At 35.8% G+C, this 19,309-nt stretch overlaps 1 protein-coding gene across 1 annotated transcript; it reads right to left on the reverse strand.

The window, feature by feature from the left end:
* Positions 1-1,866: 1,866 nt before the first annotated feature.
* MRPL39 (mitochondrial ribosomal protein L39) lies at positions 1,867-15,582 on the reverse strand. Its single transcript, XM_081950763.1, has 10 exons — positions 15,373-15,582; positions 13,488-13,694; positions 12,729-12,868; positions 11,452-11,551; positions 8,153-8,220; positions 6,781-6,893; positions 6,034-6,099; positions 4,907-5,057; positions 3,916-3,963; positions 1,867-1,989 (listed from the first exon to the last, which is right to left on the reverse strand). Exons 1-10 carry the CDS (start codon positions 15,419-15,421, stop codon positions 1,924-1,926), a joined length of 1,008 nt encoding a protein of 335 aa, XP_081806889.1. The 5' UTR covers positions 15,422-15,582; the 3' UTR covers positions 1,867-1,923.
* Positions 15,583-19,309: the final 3,727 nt, after the last annotated feature.

Consider the following 19,309-nt stretch of genomic DNA (forward strand, 5'->3'; position numbering starts at 1 on the left):
TACAAGATTGCAAATTACAAATTCCTTTTTGATGGAATTCATTGCATCCTTAATTAATTGGTTTTTCTCTCTTATAGTTATATTTACCAGTGCATAAAAAATTGTCACTAGTGGATGGAAATTTCAACTTTGAAGTTCAGAAATTTTCTGCACAAGCTACAATGCCCTCATGTTTACATTCAATAGTGGTACATATTCAAATTAAAATAAGCTTTCAAAATATCATGTAGGTACAAAGTATGCCCATTGTAGCTATACTGAAACAGTAGCAGCATTTACCAATATACAAATGTCCATTTGAGCACTACAATCTAAATACAAAGATTAAATCTGATCACACAACTTGGTAGCATTGCTCTAGTATCAAACATAACTAACTACTTTTTCCAACTTTATTCCTGGAATATAGGAATAAACCATGGAATAGACCATGAAGTACTTTGTTAGCCTTGTAAAACACCCCAGACCTTAAAAGGTCGCTTTGCCACTTCTGAACTTGTTACTGAGGACATTCTGACATTTTTTCAGAAATGGAAATACCAGACATAACGGTGGAGTGATGAACTCTCTGACATAGGCTTCAGCACCTACTCTGAATTCTAATTTTTAACCTCTTATTACCAGAACTCTTTTGAACTGGCAAGGACTTCATTCCCTCTTAGCTCTGGGCTTCTTTAATATGGTGATGTTTCAAAACTGTTCTCTCTCATGCTGGTGTATTAAACTTTGATACTAGTTCTGCCTACACAACTGATTCAACTCAATCCTCAACATTTTGAATATGGACTCAAGGGTGGCCATTCAGATTATGTATTATTGGCTGAAAGCTAATGCTTACCTTCAGTATCATTTGGGCAAATTTAATTATTTTTAAGAACTAAAGGGGGACCATGGTAATACATCCAAACATTTATTGTTTTCTTAATAAAAGTTATAATCATATTAAATATTTTTCTGTGCTAGCTTTCTTACTTTCTCAACTGTCTTCCTCTATAGAATTGTATCTCTCTGACTAAATCTGTTGCTGCTGCTAACTGTTGCCAAAGGCACAACTGAGTCCCAATAGGGAGGAAAGGGTTCTGCTCAGAAAGCAGCAAGAAAAACATCCTGATATATCTATTTTCCTATCATTCTGCAAATCCAGAGATAGAATTAATAAAGCATTTTTTTGGTGGAGTGCCCAGACAAGGCTTGGCACTCCAGAAAACAAGCATTTATCTTAAAATATTTTCTGAACGTCTTTATTATAAAACTGGAGTAAGGTATTTGCTGCATTGGTTCAGTAAGCACAAATCAAGCTCTCTTTGCCTCCAAAGAGGTTCAAGAATATTATTTCAAAAATATTTTGTAACATCCAGCTGTAGCATGACAGGGTTAAAAAGTCTGCTGAATCGCCTATTTTTATCTCATTCAATAATAAACATCTGTGGGTATTTCAATGCTTTGCTCTCACAGTCCAGGGATATATATTTTTCTAATCTGAATCCCAATTGTTTAAGTAGTTCAAATCAATTTGGCTCCAAATATCAAATTGCAAACACAAATTCAATCAAACCCTCTTTGAATCTTCCATTCAAACTGAATTGGAGTGATGTGTACGGGCTTATTGCTCATATTTATTAACTGTGAATCGTAGAGGTATTAAAGCTGAGAGGAAAATCCAACATCTGCCAGGATCAGTATCTGAACTCATTTCTCATTTTGCAACAGGCTTTGAATACCTGCAGATACTGTAAAACACCCCTAGATATGCAATCTTTTTTTATTGCCATTACAATTCTAATCTGGTAGAATAAGGGTGATGTTCTGTGAGTCTCTGAAAATCTGAACTTTTTCAAAGAATTGATCTGAATAATGAATCTGTACTTTAAAACAATCTCAATTTAATTCATAAGTATTTCCACATATACAGATTAGAAAGGGTCAGGCTAGTTCAACATTTGTAATTTCATTCCCATCGTTTGTTTCTTTTTGTCTTCTTTCACTGATCTGTAAAACATAATACATTCTTGAGGTAAAATATGAACTTTCACATTCCTTTTGCCAAATCCCCAAATCCATTCCAATTCCTCCCCCTTATTCACTGTTCATGCTGATCATCCTGCATGTTGGCAACCACACTTTGATTTTCTTAATGAGAACTGCAATGGGTAAACTGAAAAATCTGGGCAGAAATGATAACACTGTGCCTCCTGAGAAAAATATTGTTCATTTCTCATTAGCATTTGCTTCAGAAAAAAAATACTACTGAAAAAAACACGCATTAAATATAATTTTGTTTAATATTCAGACTACCCAGGAAAGAAAGAGGATACTGAGAAGCTTTAGAATTATGCTTGCTAGTAGATATTATAGCAGATGTACTTATATACATGGCAATACAGAACATTTAGAAAATATATTTACATAAATAGGAAAGTAGCACTGAAATTTGAAATCTTAAGGTTTTTGTCAATAGTTTAAATTAGCTGATAATATTAGATTGACAATGCCATTATTCTTAAATCTAATTCCTACTACTACTTTTATACACTCAAATCAAAAATCAGTTTTGCAATTCAGTACTCTCCCTATTGCACCCATAAACAAAATAAAGCTTCAAGACTCCTAGCAATCTTCAAATCATTTATGTGCTGCCTTTGGCCACAACTGTCAAAGCAAGCATTACATTTTTTTGGCCATCGAGAGATGAAAATCCCATGTCTACTGTAATTTATACTATGACAAAAGTAGACATTCCCACACCTCCAAACTCAGTAACAGATGGGTAAGAATAAGTCTCTGCTTTTTAAAAACAGGAACAAGTCAACAATAATTTTCATGGATGTTTGCAATACACATGCAGTGTGTATGCAATCTAAAACGTGAATCAATATTTTTTTAAAAAGTTTTTATTAAACATTTTTATCTTTAAAAACAGGGGGGGGGGGAACACAACAAAAAAACCAAGACAAACCTAACAATATAAAGTAGTTATACAGTCTTCTGTATCGGCATTCATGTTTAGCCTTTGTAGTTCTCCATTCTACATTGCCTTCCTATCGATTTTAACTTCTCTAATAGTGTAATAACAGTAGTACTAACACTTGTAATAATATCCATTGTTCATATCACCATTGTATTTACATTGTAGTCAATACTTTTAAGTTTGATAGTAATTACCCAAAGTTAAAACGTGTATCAATATAACATACAAATAATAACAGAATAGTGCTATTGTCATTCCTTCCAGGCCCAAGAAAATAAAAATAATTTTATGCCTTACATATTATGAACATCTTATGAAAAATTCTTCTTTACACATTGGTACATACTATACGTAGTCCTAAACTAATGACTATTAGGTTCACAAATGTTTGAAATTACAATGGTACTAAAAAAGTAACTTATAACTGGTCCTCACATTTATATCTGTCACAACATCCCCATGGTCAAGTGGGGTCAAATTTCCCAGGGAGCTTCCAACAAACATAGTCTGATGAGGGAAGCCAGATTCGCTTAATGACTGTGGCAAAAAAATCTCGTAAAATTGGGTGACACTTAATGACCACATATCTTAACACTGGACATTTTGGTCACAATTGTGATTGCAAGACCAGGATTACCTATAAAAAAAATCTACAGCAGGGGTCTCCAACCTTGGCACCTTTACAAGTTGTGGACTTTACCTCCCTGAATTCAGCGAACTGGCTGAGGAATTCTGGGAGTTGAAGTCCACAAGCCATAAAATTGCCAAAGTTGGAGAATTCCTGCTCTAGAATATCAGAGCAAAAGAAACTGATTATAATTTCTAATGCATTTTTCTAAAATATTGATATTTTATGTTACATTTTATTACAGGGCTGTGTTTCTTCATAGGTTTCAAAAAAATAAGTCATGCAAATGTAGTGATTATTCCTTGAGGCTTAAACTTACTAGTTTCTCTGATCTTTTCCGCAATCTGTGCCATATAGTATGATAAAGCTGTAATGAAACAGAATCAGTCAGTATTTAAGTTTAATAAATCGTTATTATTATTTTGCAATGAAAATGTGTTTCCATGTTGTGTATTATGGGCAAAATCTCATGAGAGGATCAAATAACCACATTTCATAATTTTTCAGCTTTCTTATATAAAACCTCTCAGGATTTAAAGAGGAAAAATCCAGTTGTATTTCTTAAGAATAAACATTAAATAGTGGTGTCCATTATTTTGGACACCACTAGAATGTGTGTGTGTGTGTGTGTGTGTGTGTGTGTGTGATTAAAATTTAATATTTCTCTGGAAAACATTTCTTTTCCCAAATATAGCAATCAGGTAAAGCCTTTTGGGGGAAAGTGATGTTACATTTTCTAAATAAAAATACAGCACTATAATTTGAAAAGTTTGGCTGAATCTTTTCCACTAAACTCTAAGATGCTGGGTTTGTATTATTTATTTCTAGTTTAAAAAGGAACAAGAGATGCTTTCCAATTTCCTATCATTTTTCTTTAATTCTCCTTATGGATTCTAAACTATGGAGCAGTGACTGTTTAATAATTACTTTTCCTAATAATTCTTGTATCAATTGTTGCTGGGGGTTGTGCGGTATAAAACCCGTTTAAAAAGCCCTTTCCTTTTTTACTAGCCCTTAAACTCTTCACTATTGCACTGCCAAATTGCAAGCACATGGTTTTTCATTCTTTTCAAAGAACTGACAAACATTTTTTATTTTTCCAAAACATTTAATGTACTTATTTTACTTTTTTAAAAAGACCTCAAAAATTTTCCAGGAGTTTTTAAAAGGGTAAAATATTTTCTACTGCCTCATGAGAAACATCAGTGAATTTAGGATGAATAATTTGAAGGCTATTTACTGCATACCATCCTAAGTCAATATTCTCTTTCTTACCCTAAACAAAAAATACTAATAAATAGATTACTAACCTTTAAATGATGTGGTACAGAGAGACCCTGGAATCTTCTTAATTCAGACTGGCTGCTTTGAAGATGATGAGCTGCTGTCACTTCATACTGATCACACAAGCTAGTTCTTGAAATATGAGGTCCTTCACTAATGTCTACAAAATCACCAAATCTGGTTGAAAACAAATCACAGAAAATGTGTTAGTAATAGCTTGAAAAGTGTATCTGTTACCTATCCAGTGGGGTGATAAGCTCCCCATTCACTGGATGTGTTGAAGTGAAACTGAATAGATAATTGGAAGACTGACTAAATTTCTTAAGTGTTCCCTATTTGACTTTTGCACAAATATGGCTTGGAATCATGGCCTACATTTCTTCTGACAACACTTGAAGCTTCTGGAATGATTGTCTTTAAAGATCTATAATGAATGTGTCTCTGGCTGAAAAATTAATGAAACATTAAACCTGTAACTTTATTTTTGCTACATATTTTGCCATTTAAAAGTGCTAAAATAAAGTATTTTAATGCCAGTTAATCAACATTTCTAAAATATATTATAGCTTTCAGGTGGTGACAGACTTGTCTACTGAGATAACAGACCAAACACTACACTGAATTGCACATGGCAATATAAATAATAAAGTATAAATAAATGGAATGAAAATATATTAAAAGGGAACATCAGCGATGCATACGTGAATTGTGATTTCCTTCACACTATATAATTTTCAACTGGAGGCTTCCAGAACAAAGGATTGAGGCCTTATTTATCCCTTGCAAAATATCTGCCCTAATCACAAAAGATAATTCCACGAGTTCTGAAAGTGGTTTGGGTCACTGAATATAATGCATTTTTGTAGATTTTTAGTATAATGAAATATAATGCAAGAGAAATTGCTGATAATCATATATTCTGATGAGTCAGGAATGACGGGTCTCTTCTTTGACATCAATTTAAAGGGAGAGAAAAAGAGAGATGAAAGCAAAGACATAACTTCTCACTGAAGTGTTAAAACATTGCTCAGATGCTTACCTCCTCATTTATTCTCCCCATGATTGTAAGAATATTTCACTTCTTTATGTAAAGGTCATAAAGGTAAAAATTTCTAGTTATTAAAAGAAAAGGGCTGGCTTGGGCTTTGCTCACCTGTGCACTGTAACTACTCCTTTGGAATTTTGAGCAGCTCTTTCTTCAACCATATCCTGTTTGAACCTAAAACACAAAGAAACAGGTCCATAACTAAACTTCCTACTGTATTTAATGTAAAATAACCGCAAATTCAGGTAGAAGAATATGTACATGCTATTTAGGTTTTTTAAATCATACGTCATTTTTCATTCCTACATGCCAATTCTAGTAACAGTGGGCTAAGGAGTATTTTTTCTTTCTTTTCAAAAACTGAGAAAATGTCTCTTTACACCCACCACCAGGCCTTTATTAACTGTTGCCGGCCTTGCTTCTAGTGGAAATGTTTCTAAAACTTCAGAACCCTATTCTTATACAATAAATGTTGATGCATTTAAACCCACAGAAAACATATTCCGTTTTACTCATTCTTCTTATTACTCTTCAAAGTGGAATGGTGTGTATTATTATCTATTAGAAAATAAAGAATATACAACTTATGTTAAGTGCAATATATGGCTATTTGTTTTAACAGGAGTTATACATTGTTCATGCATATTCCTTTTAGCTAACAGTAGCATATTAATAGACATGAAAACCAAAAGTAAATGAATAAGGACCTGTTTATTTTTTTAATCTCAAATTATATCATAGATCTTCAGAATGAAACACTAATTTCAGATTATATACATGACTGCGGGGATAGGCAGATACACATCTTTTTTTGAATGACATTTTAACTCTGACATATAGGTTGTTAATACTAACTTGTTATACTCAAATATTTCAAGTGCCACTTTTGCATCGACATCCAGCACTTCAAACGGCAAATCTTTCTGAATTAATCGAAAAGCATCTTTTGAAAGGGAATGGAGATTTTCCTTCAAAAATGAGATAAAAATACTGAGATTATATAGACAGATAAACAAAAAGGTGGAAATAATTTAAGTACTTTAAATTCTTGGTGTGCAATATTTAAATTTTATTCTGGAGACTTTTCAAGCTGTAGCTATTTAAGTTAGCTCTGTCTTTGCAGGAATATAGAAAGCATAAAAAGTGGAACATATTTCATATTTACTATTCCTCCTTTCATCTAAGCTTTAAAAAACCCAATATCCTCTATCTGCCCAGCAGTCTAAAAAATTATTTGACTTAATCAATTTAAACGCATGACATAGTGTTCCTTTCATGTCATCCCTAATGCAATACAGAAGGAAGTTTCTGAATTAATAATTTTAGCAATTATAGAAAATACTATAAGAAATATTTGAGGAATAAAAAGGAAAGCTTGTGAGGCTATCCAAATCCAATTTATATATTTTAATACACCATACTTTTAAAAAATGTTTCTACTATATTAACGCAAGACTGAACTTAAAATTAATCTTCTTCCTTGCATTTTTCTACATGATCTACAATCAATAGTATTGGTTTGTCGCACATTCAGGCAACTGGGTTAGGTATTTTTGTTTGCCTACCTACTGGTAGTCCTTTCCAAGGACCAGAGATAGACATATATGGATATTTGATGTTATTTTTATTATTATCATTTATTAAACATCTGCTGCCCATCTTGCCTGTTCCAGAGGGTGAAACAATGGCAGAAAAAGTGTTTTATAACAGAAATATGATCAGACTAAAATGACCAGACCAGAGCTGAAGAAGTTCCAAATTAGGTTTTATAACTTAATATTATATGAATTAAGGTCTGAATCCAGAACAAAATCTAATATTGACTCTATCATCATAGGAGGATTGATCAATCAATTTCTGGTCTGCTAATTCTGCATACATTCTGTTTTCAGATCAATTTTTACAAAATATTTAAATATTTCCTCACAATATGCAGATTTTAAATAAATTTTATTCAAAACAAATAGACATTTGTAACCCAAATAAGTATTAGAGGCTTGGTCCAGCAGTCTAGGAAGTGCAGTTTAAGATCTACATTTATAAAAAATGAATTTCTCCAGTAGTTCAAAATCATGTTTTATTACATAATAAGAGCAAATAAAACACAGGGCACAAACACATAAAGTTCTATGTGGATACAAATGCCCATTGCAATTTTTACATTTAGCAATTATTCTTTTCATAGAATCGATATATTGAGTTGTCCATTAAACCAGTTTGATCTTACCTCAGTTGGCGTCCATGCATCAAGTTTGCTATCCAAGATTACATCATAGCAAAATGCTCCACATGTCACTATATAGCAAGACAACATTTTGAAATATTGATGTGAATAGATTTTTCAAAATCAGATATTAAACAAAGTCAATGAGAATCAGCATATAGTTACAGTATCAGTTTTCCCTCCCAGAAATGTGGCTATACAATTAATTCTAAATCCATAATTAGGCATGTCTTAATCAAACAAAATGTCAAACACAAGGTACAAGGTTTTGGGTTATTTGGGATTCTTCATTAGAAAATATATTATCAAAACAAATAAATCCTGGATGGTAAAGAAATGAAATCTAAATATGGCTGAATAGTTAATTATTGAGTTCTATATATCCCACTCTTGAATAAAAATAATGAATTATGTCCAAATATCAAGATAGACTTTTGAGTCTTTCTCCAGCATTGACACTTGCTCTGGCAAAAAACTGAAGAAACATTTTGGTCAATAACTGTATGTCTTTGGAACCTTTTCACAAAAAGGTTCACCTAACACTATCTTACCGTATTTTTCGGAGTATAAGATGCACCTTTTTACTCCAAAAAAGAGGGTGAAAATCTGGGTAAGTCTTATACTCCGAATGTAGCTATCTGGGTCATCTGAAAAAGGGGCAGGCGAAGCGGGCGCTGCAGAGATCATGATGGCTGGAAAGGAGAGGTTTCACTTTCAGAGTTCCTGCTCGGCTGGGCTCCTGGGAGGGCTTAGGTGGTGGCTTTCAGAGCTTCTGCTCGGCTGGGCTCCTGGGGGGCTTAGGCAGTGGCAGCGGTGGCAATGGCTCCTCACATTGCTGGGGAGTGAAGTCATTGTGGCCATTGTCTCCCCTGAGCTGCCCGCTGAATCTCTGAGACACCTTTCGCTTGCAGCAGGAGGAGGGCGAGGGCAGAGTATACCAAAGCCTCTGAGTAACTGGGAAAGAAAGCTTTTCTCAGAATGCTAGATTGGGAAGTTAAAAACCTAGAATGGGACACAATCAAGCTTGATTCTTAGTTACTTACGGGATCGTATCCTGCCCCATACATCCCTGCGACCAATTCGCTCGCACAGAGAGGGACTCCTCCAGGTGCCGTCCACCAGACAGTGCTGAGGGGCGGCGCCTAGGAGTAGAGCCTTCTCTGTGGCGGGCCCAGCCCTGTGGAATGACCTCCCTCCGGATATTAGGACTACCTCTGACCTCCGCTCCTTCCGTATAAAGCTCAAGACCCACCTATTCCAAGTAGCTGGCCTGGCTCAACCATAGTCTGAACATATCGCTCCTGACGGGTTTGTTATTTTTGTAATTTATTTAATTTATTTAGGGGATTTTTAATATTGTGATTTTAATTGTTTCCATCCATTTGTCCACCTCCTCTCTGTATACGTCTATATTATATGTATGTTTTGTCCATATTTGTATTTTTATGTGTTTTATTGTACGCCGCCCCGAGTCCTTCGGGAGAGGGTGCGGCTAAGAAATAATAATAATTATTATTATTATTATTATTATTATTATTATTATTATTATTATTATTATTATTATTATTGATTCAAAGGCTTTGGCTCCTGAGATCGGTGCGCTGCCATCCAAAACGCTGGTACCACGATCTCTGCAGCGCCCTCTTTACCTGCCCCTTCTCGGGCGGTTCCAGGCGGCAGAGATCACGGTAATAGCATTTCCGGGTGGCAGCACACCGATCTAAGGAGCCAAAGCCTTTGAATCAAGCTTGATTATGTCCCATTCTAGGTTTTAACTTCCCAATCTAGCGTTCTCCACCCCCAACCCCAAATCTCTCTGGATCTGCTTATTGCTATTGCTGCTATTGCGCCCAGCTACTGTATCTCTTTGCTGCATGACAGATCCGGGCAGATTGGGGGGGGTGGAGAAAGGGTAGAGAAACAATTTCCTCATTATGAAGTCTTTTCTCAAGATGCTAGATCTTCACTTTCTCTCCGGGAAAAGCTATTGGCATCGTTGGGATCTTGGCTAGTGGAAGAAGTGCAGGATGGAAAGGAAACTTCGGAATGCAAGAGTGCCAGGTCAGGAGTCTCCCTGCATCCTGGGACCTGCTTTTGCCCTGAGACTAAGGAAGCGGGTTGCCAAGAGGGCTGTGAACAAGCCTGGTTGTTCAAGGAGGCAGCCTTGCTGGGTTGTTTCGTTTGGGCTTCCCTTTTGCCACTCAGGTACCATTTCAGCAGCCCCCGTGTGTCTTTCCTTCCTCACTGAAGAGAAGCAAGCTAACTGCCACTCCTTGGGCCAAGTGGCTCCGTGTCGCCGGTCAGAAAGAAGTGGGCGACAAAATAAAGCGCAGAGAGATATGTTTAGTCCTGCCCTGCCATGGGAGGGATAGAGAAAAGTAGGTTTGAGATTGATAAAAACCTTACTCTTTAGGAAGATCAAGCCCCCTTGTGTCACCCATGTGTTTTTGCCCTCCCCCCCAAAAAACAGAGTGCAGAGTGCTCCTGGGGGCCAGGGAGGGCAAAATCTTTTTTAAAAAATTTACCCCTTCAAAATCTTGGTGCGTCTTATACTCCGGTGCGTCTTATACTCCGAAAAATACGGTAATTTCACTTTTTATTCAAAAGAATAAAAAAGAGAGGTTTTTATTCAAAACCTTCTTTTGGGAGCCGAGAGGGTTATAACACAACTCTCTATATATACATACATAAATTTCTTCTAGTTCAATGGGGTAAAACCTTTCAGATAAATTGAACAAATTGCAGAATTTGAATATTAAAAGTAATATTCAAACTATGTCTGCAATTCTGTTCTATTTAAACAGGAATTTTATCTGTTCTGCTATAGTATGCAATTGAGAATTGAACACGGGTAAATAAATCATTTTAAGAAGTATGCATTCTCCAGCATTATGTTGTTTAGCATAGCAGTTTTGGATATAGCCAATTCCAAATAAAGACCAACTGAAAAAACCTTTTATCTTCAGAGAAAAAAATAACTGAAGTATTTACCATCATAAGAAATGTATTATTCTTATGGTGGTAAATACTTATTAATTAGATGAACAACTTATTAAATACTTACAAAAAATTTATTAATTAGATGAACAAAACCAGTTGACAATCATCTATTGAAACTGGTAATTTAGTAAATTGTCTATTATAATTTTCTTCAGCTTTAAAACCTTCCAGTGGGTTCAGACTATAATTCATAATATTTTGCATGCACTTCAAATGCTATAATATCTACATTTTTGAAATGTGTAAATTACAGAGATTATTTTCCATGTTCATTGTAATACTCTTCCAGAGAGTTATGTTACCTGGTATTTCTGGAGCTTTAACAAGAGTCACTGAATATTCATCTTTAAATGCTTGTTCTAAAACACAGCCCAGAATCATAGCACAAGAACGCCAATAAGCCTGCAATAGATATTAATTCAAATTATATCAACAGTTCAGTGTAAGTTTCAAAAGCAAAATTTAAAAGACTCAAAGCATCACTTATGAAGTTTTATGTTTGACAGCAAATATAATTAAAAATGCAGCCAGACATAAAAGGTATTTGCCTTGTATTCTGTTTCTGACTATCCTAAGGAATAAGAATGTCATTTATTTTATGAATCAAAAATACTCCACTTGTATTATTTAAATCTGTAATTAGTAGAAAGTCAGAAAGATGAAACTTTATCCTTTATATCCTTTATAATAGATCTCTTAATATACCATTCACTTAAATCTGGAAAAGAAAAAAACTTTGAGATGAATAATAAGAGAAACAGAATATCATTATATTCAAATCATGTTTGAATCAACTTCTCTACAAGTTGTTATTGGGTTATGACCTCAATGGTGCTCAATGAATGGCATACTGTTATTGAATTTCTAGCTGCCACAGCAGTGCCACGAGAATCACAATTGTGTTTCAGGTATTAGCAATTATTTCATTCTTATGACAGTTGCAATATTCCAGTTTTTCTCGTGAGTATCCCTGCTACAAAGTTAAAGATCTGGAAAATCTTACATTCTGTAGAACATGTCCACTGTATCTGCACTCCACAGTGTATGCATACCTGACCATGTTTGCACTGGGCCATAGGCACCCTGCAATCATGCTAGGCTGCAAGACTTAACTTCTGCCTAGCTGCACTCCCATCACAGTACCCTAAACCCTCCCCTACCTGGCCATATTCCATAACACTTACCTGCCTACTGGCCTGCTTGCAAGCTACCTAAAGAAAGATTTGTCACAACTAGGACTTGCAAATTCCTGCCTGCTTCTCCTTTGACTCTGTTTGCAGGAAGTCACAACTGCAGCTTCCTGCTTGCTTCCCCATTGATTTTGCTCGCAGAAAATCACAGGACGTCCTTGCTTAATAACCCATGATTCTCACAATCAAGATTCCCATCACTAAATGGCATGGTCACATTACATTGTGCTTTACCACTGCATTGCTCAGTGACAGAAATTCCAGTCCCAATTATCAAAATTAAGCAAAGACTACCTGTATTTACATTCAACTAAATTTACACCATGCATCCTTTTGTCCTTCAGGTTTAATAAAAACAATATAAAGCAAGAACTTCAGTATTGTCATACTTTGTTCACTTCTTCTGCATCCTCATCTTTGAAAGTAAGAAACTGAATTTCACAAGAATGAGTCAAAGGTCTGTACATATCCCAGAGCTGCCCATCTACAAGGGCAAGCACAGATCTCTTAATATACCATTCACTTAAATCTGGAAAAAACAAAGTAAAATAAAAATTAAACTTCAAAGAATCATAAAATCATATTTTATTAGTGAAACAACAGTCTAAAACAATCACCTGTATAATACCTATGATAAAAACTAATTGTTTTTAAGAGATGCAGCAAGGTTTCACCCATAGTTTTTTTTTTAACCATCTGCTACTTCTACTTATTTTTCTTTTTTTAATCCTACTATGAGACACTATTAGAATCTTTTTTGGTTAACAGGAAGAAGCCAGGATTTTATTTTATTTTTTGCCTGTTTTGGATCAAGTTATAATTCATTGCAAAATAGCATGAATATATTTCTCTCCTTTAATGATGCTTCATGGGGAATTAACAGGGATAGGTGAAATTGACTCAACAAAACTGAGGATTCCAAATGGCTAGAGACTAGGTATCAAAGAAGAGAACAGATCTGTAGAAACCAAGAAACATATTAGGGAAGCAGAATGACTGGTGATCCCAAGTGAACACTTACTAGAGTAAGTTTAACTCCCAAACATTATGTATTTGTAGAAGCACAACTAACTAAGCCATAGCCCTTCTTACATAAAACATGTTTCAATTTGTTATTCAGCCTAACAACAACCATTTCAATTACTTACGCATGGCACAACTGTATGGAGTGGAAAGTCCTTTGTTCATTATAAATAAGGTGCCAGTATGTGATTTACCAACATGTTTTACTTCAATTTTCTCAATCCGTGGATTAAGAGACAGTTGTCTTTCTTTCTCTTTTATGAACAGATCATTGCGCCTTTGAGCAATTTCTGCTGTTGAAAGTTGAGAAGTAGGTGCAATGGAAATTAACCCTGAGGGAAAAAAAAGAAGGGTTTGTTAAAATTATTATTTTAATTGTCTAATATCATCTTTGCTAATACATTTATATAAAAGTAAGCTCTATAAATTTTGACTAAAATTAATGAAGGAAAAATATTCCTTGCTGCAATATATAATTTATAATTATAATTATTATAATTAATATCTAACGAATATCTCTGGAATCTGTGAAAGTGCATTTCCTTTATTCAAATTCTGACAAAAATAACTTAAGTCTTAAGAGAAGTAAGTTCCTGCTAGTTTGAGGTGTGTGTGTGGGTGTGTGTGTGTGTGTGTGTAAGAGGCAATGCAATATCACATGCCATTAATACCTGCCATATCACATAATCAAATGATCATTTGAGCCTTTATAAAGATGCACAATGATGCTATGAACTTCACTGTGCAAACACCTTACCATATACAATGCACATTGCTTCTAATATGTCAGACCTACCAACTCTGCTTTTCTTACCAACAATTATCAAGAAAATACCCTTCAACTTTAGCAGCATAGAGTTTGAAATGTCAGGCTATAAAATCTCCAGGGTCAGAAAGCCAGACACCAGACACCTAAAACAAACTGAACTCAATGTTCATAATCATGGAATCCATTTTTAAATTCCAGGGTTAAACTTTAGAAATGCAAGCCTTCCAAGAGGAAATATTATTGATACTGTGCAAGTGGTTATCTAACTTTCCCTAATCATTAAAGCAAACAGCCATCTCCATGCTCGGGAAGCTGTTCTTGCAAGGTTTAAGAAAGACATGAGGAGTCATTCATGCTGTCTGAGATTGTTTTCTTGCAGACATTTTGTTACCAAACTAAGCAACATCAGCAGTGCTAGTAGGGAGTGGTTTGCTCTCATTTTATATTCTAGTCACTGGTGGCTTTCCCTGTCAGTGTCAGTGTGAATCATCCTGGTTGTTCTTTGGTCCTAAACCAAATGTTAAATGTGTTAATCTAATGTTCATCTTGGTATTAATCTCTACTTATCTGGGTGTTGATTGCTGGTGAAGAGGTTCTAGTCTTTTATGTTCCCTTTTGTTGATTGTCTCTTTTGAATGGCAGATAGATGTTGTTTGTGCTTGCTGATGGCATATTTGTCAGAGTTAGGGCCATCAAATTGGCCACCAACAAGCACATAGACACAAACAACATCTACATATTAATCAAGAGACAATCAAGGAGCAAAAAAGGGAACAATCTTACATTGTTATTGGTCTAATGTTAATATTCAGATTAACATTAGACCAACAATTAACAAACAATCAATGCCCCAATCAAGGAATTGCCAAACAAGCTAGCAATAAACAGCCCAACCAAAGAAGGACCAAGACCATTCCCACCAACACTGCCAGGGCAAGTCACTAGAATACAAATTGAGACCAAATGTGTATACTACTCCCTAACAGAAATGATGATGCTGCCTAGTTTGGGTAACGAAACGCCTGCAAGAAAGCAACCAAAGGACCCCACGTTTCAATTCTGGGTTTCAGATATTATGCTGCTCGGTCATTAAGAAGGACAGGCAGGGATGGCAGTGTTTTAATCTAAGCAGCGTAACACCAAGGTACATCGAAGTGAATGGCAATATAACAATCCCTTAGCTGCATCCCCTGAGCCCAGAGTTTAAACCAGCCATCCCTCGGGCTCCTCCTTAGGCTTACTTTTGCCGCAGCCCCGCCATAGTCCGCGGGCATACGAAACAGAAGCCATCCCCCGTTTCCTTTCACTCGTCCTCCACCACCTCCTCTGGGCGGTCCGACGCGCTTCGCGTCCTCCGGAAACACCGATCGCGAAAAAAGCGTTCCGTCTCTCGCGGTTCCTCTCCGACCGCTTCGCTTCAGCGGTAGTCGAGGCTATTTGGAATGGATGTTTCTTTCTTTCTTTCTTTCTTTCTTTCTTTCTTTCTTTCTTTCTTTCTTTCTTTCTTGCATCGCTATGAGACAATAACATTGCGGGGGGCGGGGGGGAGAGATTGCTATCCTAGCTTTAAAGCCTCTTTTTTTTAAGGCTGCCATATCGGTGCTTTGAAGTCCCTAATAGCCACTCAATGATAGCCAAGGCGTACTTGATGATTTCGTTGCGGAAGAAAGAGACCGCTTTGTGACGTTTGCTTTGAGGCATAGCTATAAGGAGATTTGTCAGGAGGGGGGTCAAAAGCAGCCACCTTCCTCTCTTTTTGAATCGTCTGATCTTGACTCATAGACAAACTTTCTTTTATGACATGAAGATACGGCACTGCACTACTGTACTGTCTGGAGAGTCTGTAACGTTTGCTTTGAAATCCTGGGTAGGTTCTCGTTACTCGGGGATGCAAAAAGGCTGCCTTGCATTAGACCTTCCTATAAGGAATTAAAAGTGAGATGGAAAACTCTGTGCTGTACGTAAAGCTGGCTCCAATTAAATTATGATAGTGATGATTCATATTCGTCTTCATTCCAAAATTGCAATCCCAAAACCCTTTACTTCGAAGTAACGGCAATTAAAATAAATGCAACTTATTTCTTCTGGATAAATATAAATGAACTGGAAGAGTTCCAAAGGGATAAAAATAGATCCCTTATGGATTCACCTAAACAGCAATTAATTCTACCGTATTTGGGACTGCAAACCCAAAGTTGACCACCAGATGGCAGCGATGCGTTATCTCTTCTTTAGTCTCTTGTCTCTGGAGGCTTGTAGTTAAGACATGGCAGCCCTAACTTAGCTACTGTTATCTAAGTAAAGCCAAAGAGAAAAAGAATAATTTTTATTTGAAATATACTTGTGTTTTACAGCACTCACAGTGATAAGCATCAGTGATGTTTTCAGGATAGTTTTCAACTTTCTAAAACAAAGTGATGTGAAATAACAATCTTCATCTGACTTTGTAACTCATTATAAAGTAGCTTTCAATTATACTTTAGTGGAGATAGTGTTCAAAGACTAAGATACCACCCTTGGAAAAGCTCATTGCAATGCTCTGCTTGGAAGGCCTCAGCAGAAGATTTTATGGCTCAAGTAGAAAGAGGAATTTTTTACTGACATTGTGGCCTTAAGCTTTTAGAGCTTTAGGAGTTGAAACCAGGGACAGTCCTAGGACAGTTCTCCAGTTCAATGCAACAGGCATGGAAGAAGGCAATAAGTGTCAGCATGTGCATTAAAACCTTGTCCTTAGGCTGGTATTAGTGCTTCCTTGTGGATTATGGTCTGATCTTTCATCTTTTGGTTGAACTCGGTCCATTGTTGGATAGCCATTTGTCTGAAACGGTATAGGGTTTCCTGCCTAGGCAGTGGGTTGGACTAGAAGACCTCCAAGGTCCCTTCCAATAAGGTGACCAACCGTCCTCCTTTAGGGAGGACAGTCCTTCTTTTGTAAGTTCTGTCCTCCCTCGAAAAGTGTCCTCCTACATGTCCTCCTTTTTGATATTTGAAAGCTAATCTGTTGCGCGTTATGTGACGTATTTTATTAAATAGTTTTTAATGGTGTTTTTTTTACTTCATCGCAAGTATATTGAACAGATATTGAATCTTGTGTTGAATTTTTCTAAAGAAATGCTAGACATTAAAATAGACGACAATTGTCTCTTTGAAGAAATTAGAAACTGAATGTACATTTAAATTCTGAAAAATTAATACAATGGGAAAATCAATATGTTGAAATTGATAAAAGATGGGTGGATATTTTCAGCCATTTCAAAAATGAACATATTCCATGTGAACATTTATTTATACTTGTTCAATTTACGTTGTGCTGCCCTGGAACTAATGCAGCAGTTGAAAGAGTTTTTTTCAATTGCCAATGATTTTTCAACAAGTGAGAAATCGAGATTGAATGTTGATACTCTAGCTGCAGCACTTGCCGTAAAATTCAATATGAAGGATATTTCTTGTTCAGATATTTCCAATATATTGTTAGAAGATGATACATTGACAAAAAATATTAATTCAATGGAAAAGTACTCGTTTAAATAATAATTAACAGGCATGTAAGCATAATTACAATATAAAATGTTGCAAATGTTTTTATTATGCATATATCATATTTTAGTGTATTATTGTTGCAATGAATAAAATATTTCTTTTATTTACGATATATTTTTTCCAATTTATTTGTCCTCCTTTTCATTGTAAAAAAGTTGGTCACCTTACTTCCAACTCTACTATTGTATTGTATTGTATTATTATTGTTTCTTGGTCCAAGAAATAATAAATGGAAACTAATCAAGGAGAGAGCCAACCTGGAATTAAGGAGAAACTTCCTAGCAGTGAGGGCACTTAACCAGTGGAACCTTCAGAAGTCATGAGTGATTCATCACTGAAGGTTTTTAAGACATCGCTTGTCTGAAATGGTATAGGATCTCCTGTTTGAGCAGGGAGTGGACTAGAAGACCTCCAAGGTCCCTTCCAACTCTGTTCTGATTCTGATTATTCTGATTCCACAAAACTGATTTGGTTTTGGTCTATGATCTATTTAATGTACATTTTGATGATATTATTATAATGGCTGCCAAGGCCATAGATGCCTGCTTTATCCTACCATATCCAACATATTTTTTATTTTCTTGTGGGTCCATAGTGTCCTGGGTTGCAAGTAGCCCATGGGCCATGGGTTAGACATATCTGCTTTATAGGGATTTATCCTACTGGAGATCAATGTAATACTCTCTAAAGTCCCAAAATCTGATAAATGGAACATCCAAGTACAACACCTGAAACAATTATTCATGTCCAACCAACCATAAATACAACTTTATTCCAATTTTCCTACTTAGTGTGGTAATTTAGAATTAAATGCTGTAGCTTTTTTTTAAAAAAAAACCTTGGCTTTTTAATCTGAGGGGTCAGGATTGTTGCATGGAAAGTTATTTGTGGTAATTTTTAGAATGTCCTTGTTGGAAGTAGACGAGTTTTCCATTTTCAGATTTCATATGATTGTTTCTCTGACGTTACAGATCTTGAATCACCATTGTGGCTCCTGAGGACAACAAGTGAGCCTGCCAACTTCTGCTTCCTTGACATTTACCAGATTTCCTGTTCCTTAGTTGTGTTTTGATTATTTTTTAGATTGTTAATTAATTATCAGATTGCAAAACAATGTTTATCCTGAAGCATATTGTGTTATTGAGCAGTGACTCTAGCACGCAGAAAGTCCCTAGAGGTCCTCTTAGCAAATTAAATGGTGGGTCACTATCACTCATGGATGGGGAAGAGATATGGGAGAGCTTATTATCACTAAATTTATCCACCGCAGGATGACAGCTTCTTATTGAAGGTTATAGATATTAATCCACCATGCTGGTCCAGTGCAAGTTGCAAATAAAATGTTTTTTGACCTCACAGTCTAGGGCTGAAAGTGTCTCCTCCCTGGCGGTGGCATAAAGCTAGATAAGAGATGCCCCAATCCCTAAAATCTGAGTTGGAGATCAGAAAATTATGCAGCAAGCTAGCAACCACTGGACTTACATGTAGTATATACAGTATATTTCTTTGATATGAGCTGTTGCAGGTTTTGCTCTTTGGGCAGGGGGTTTGTTTACTTGTGTGTGTTCTGGGACTGGCTGATTAAATTAAACCTGTTTTGAAATACTTGTTCAATCATCTTTGGCTGCTTATTTTCTT

The sequence above is a fragment of the Natrix helvetica genome (assembly GCF_964273705.1).
Source record: "Natrix helvetica genome assembly, chromosome: 4".
Classification (NCBI taxonomy): domain Eukaryota; kingdom Metazoa; phylum Chordata; class Lepidosauria; order Squamata; family Natricidae; genus Natrix; species Natrix helvetica.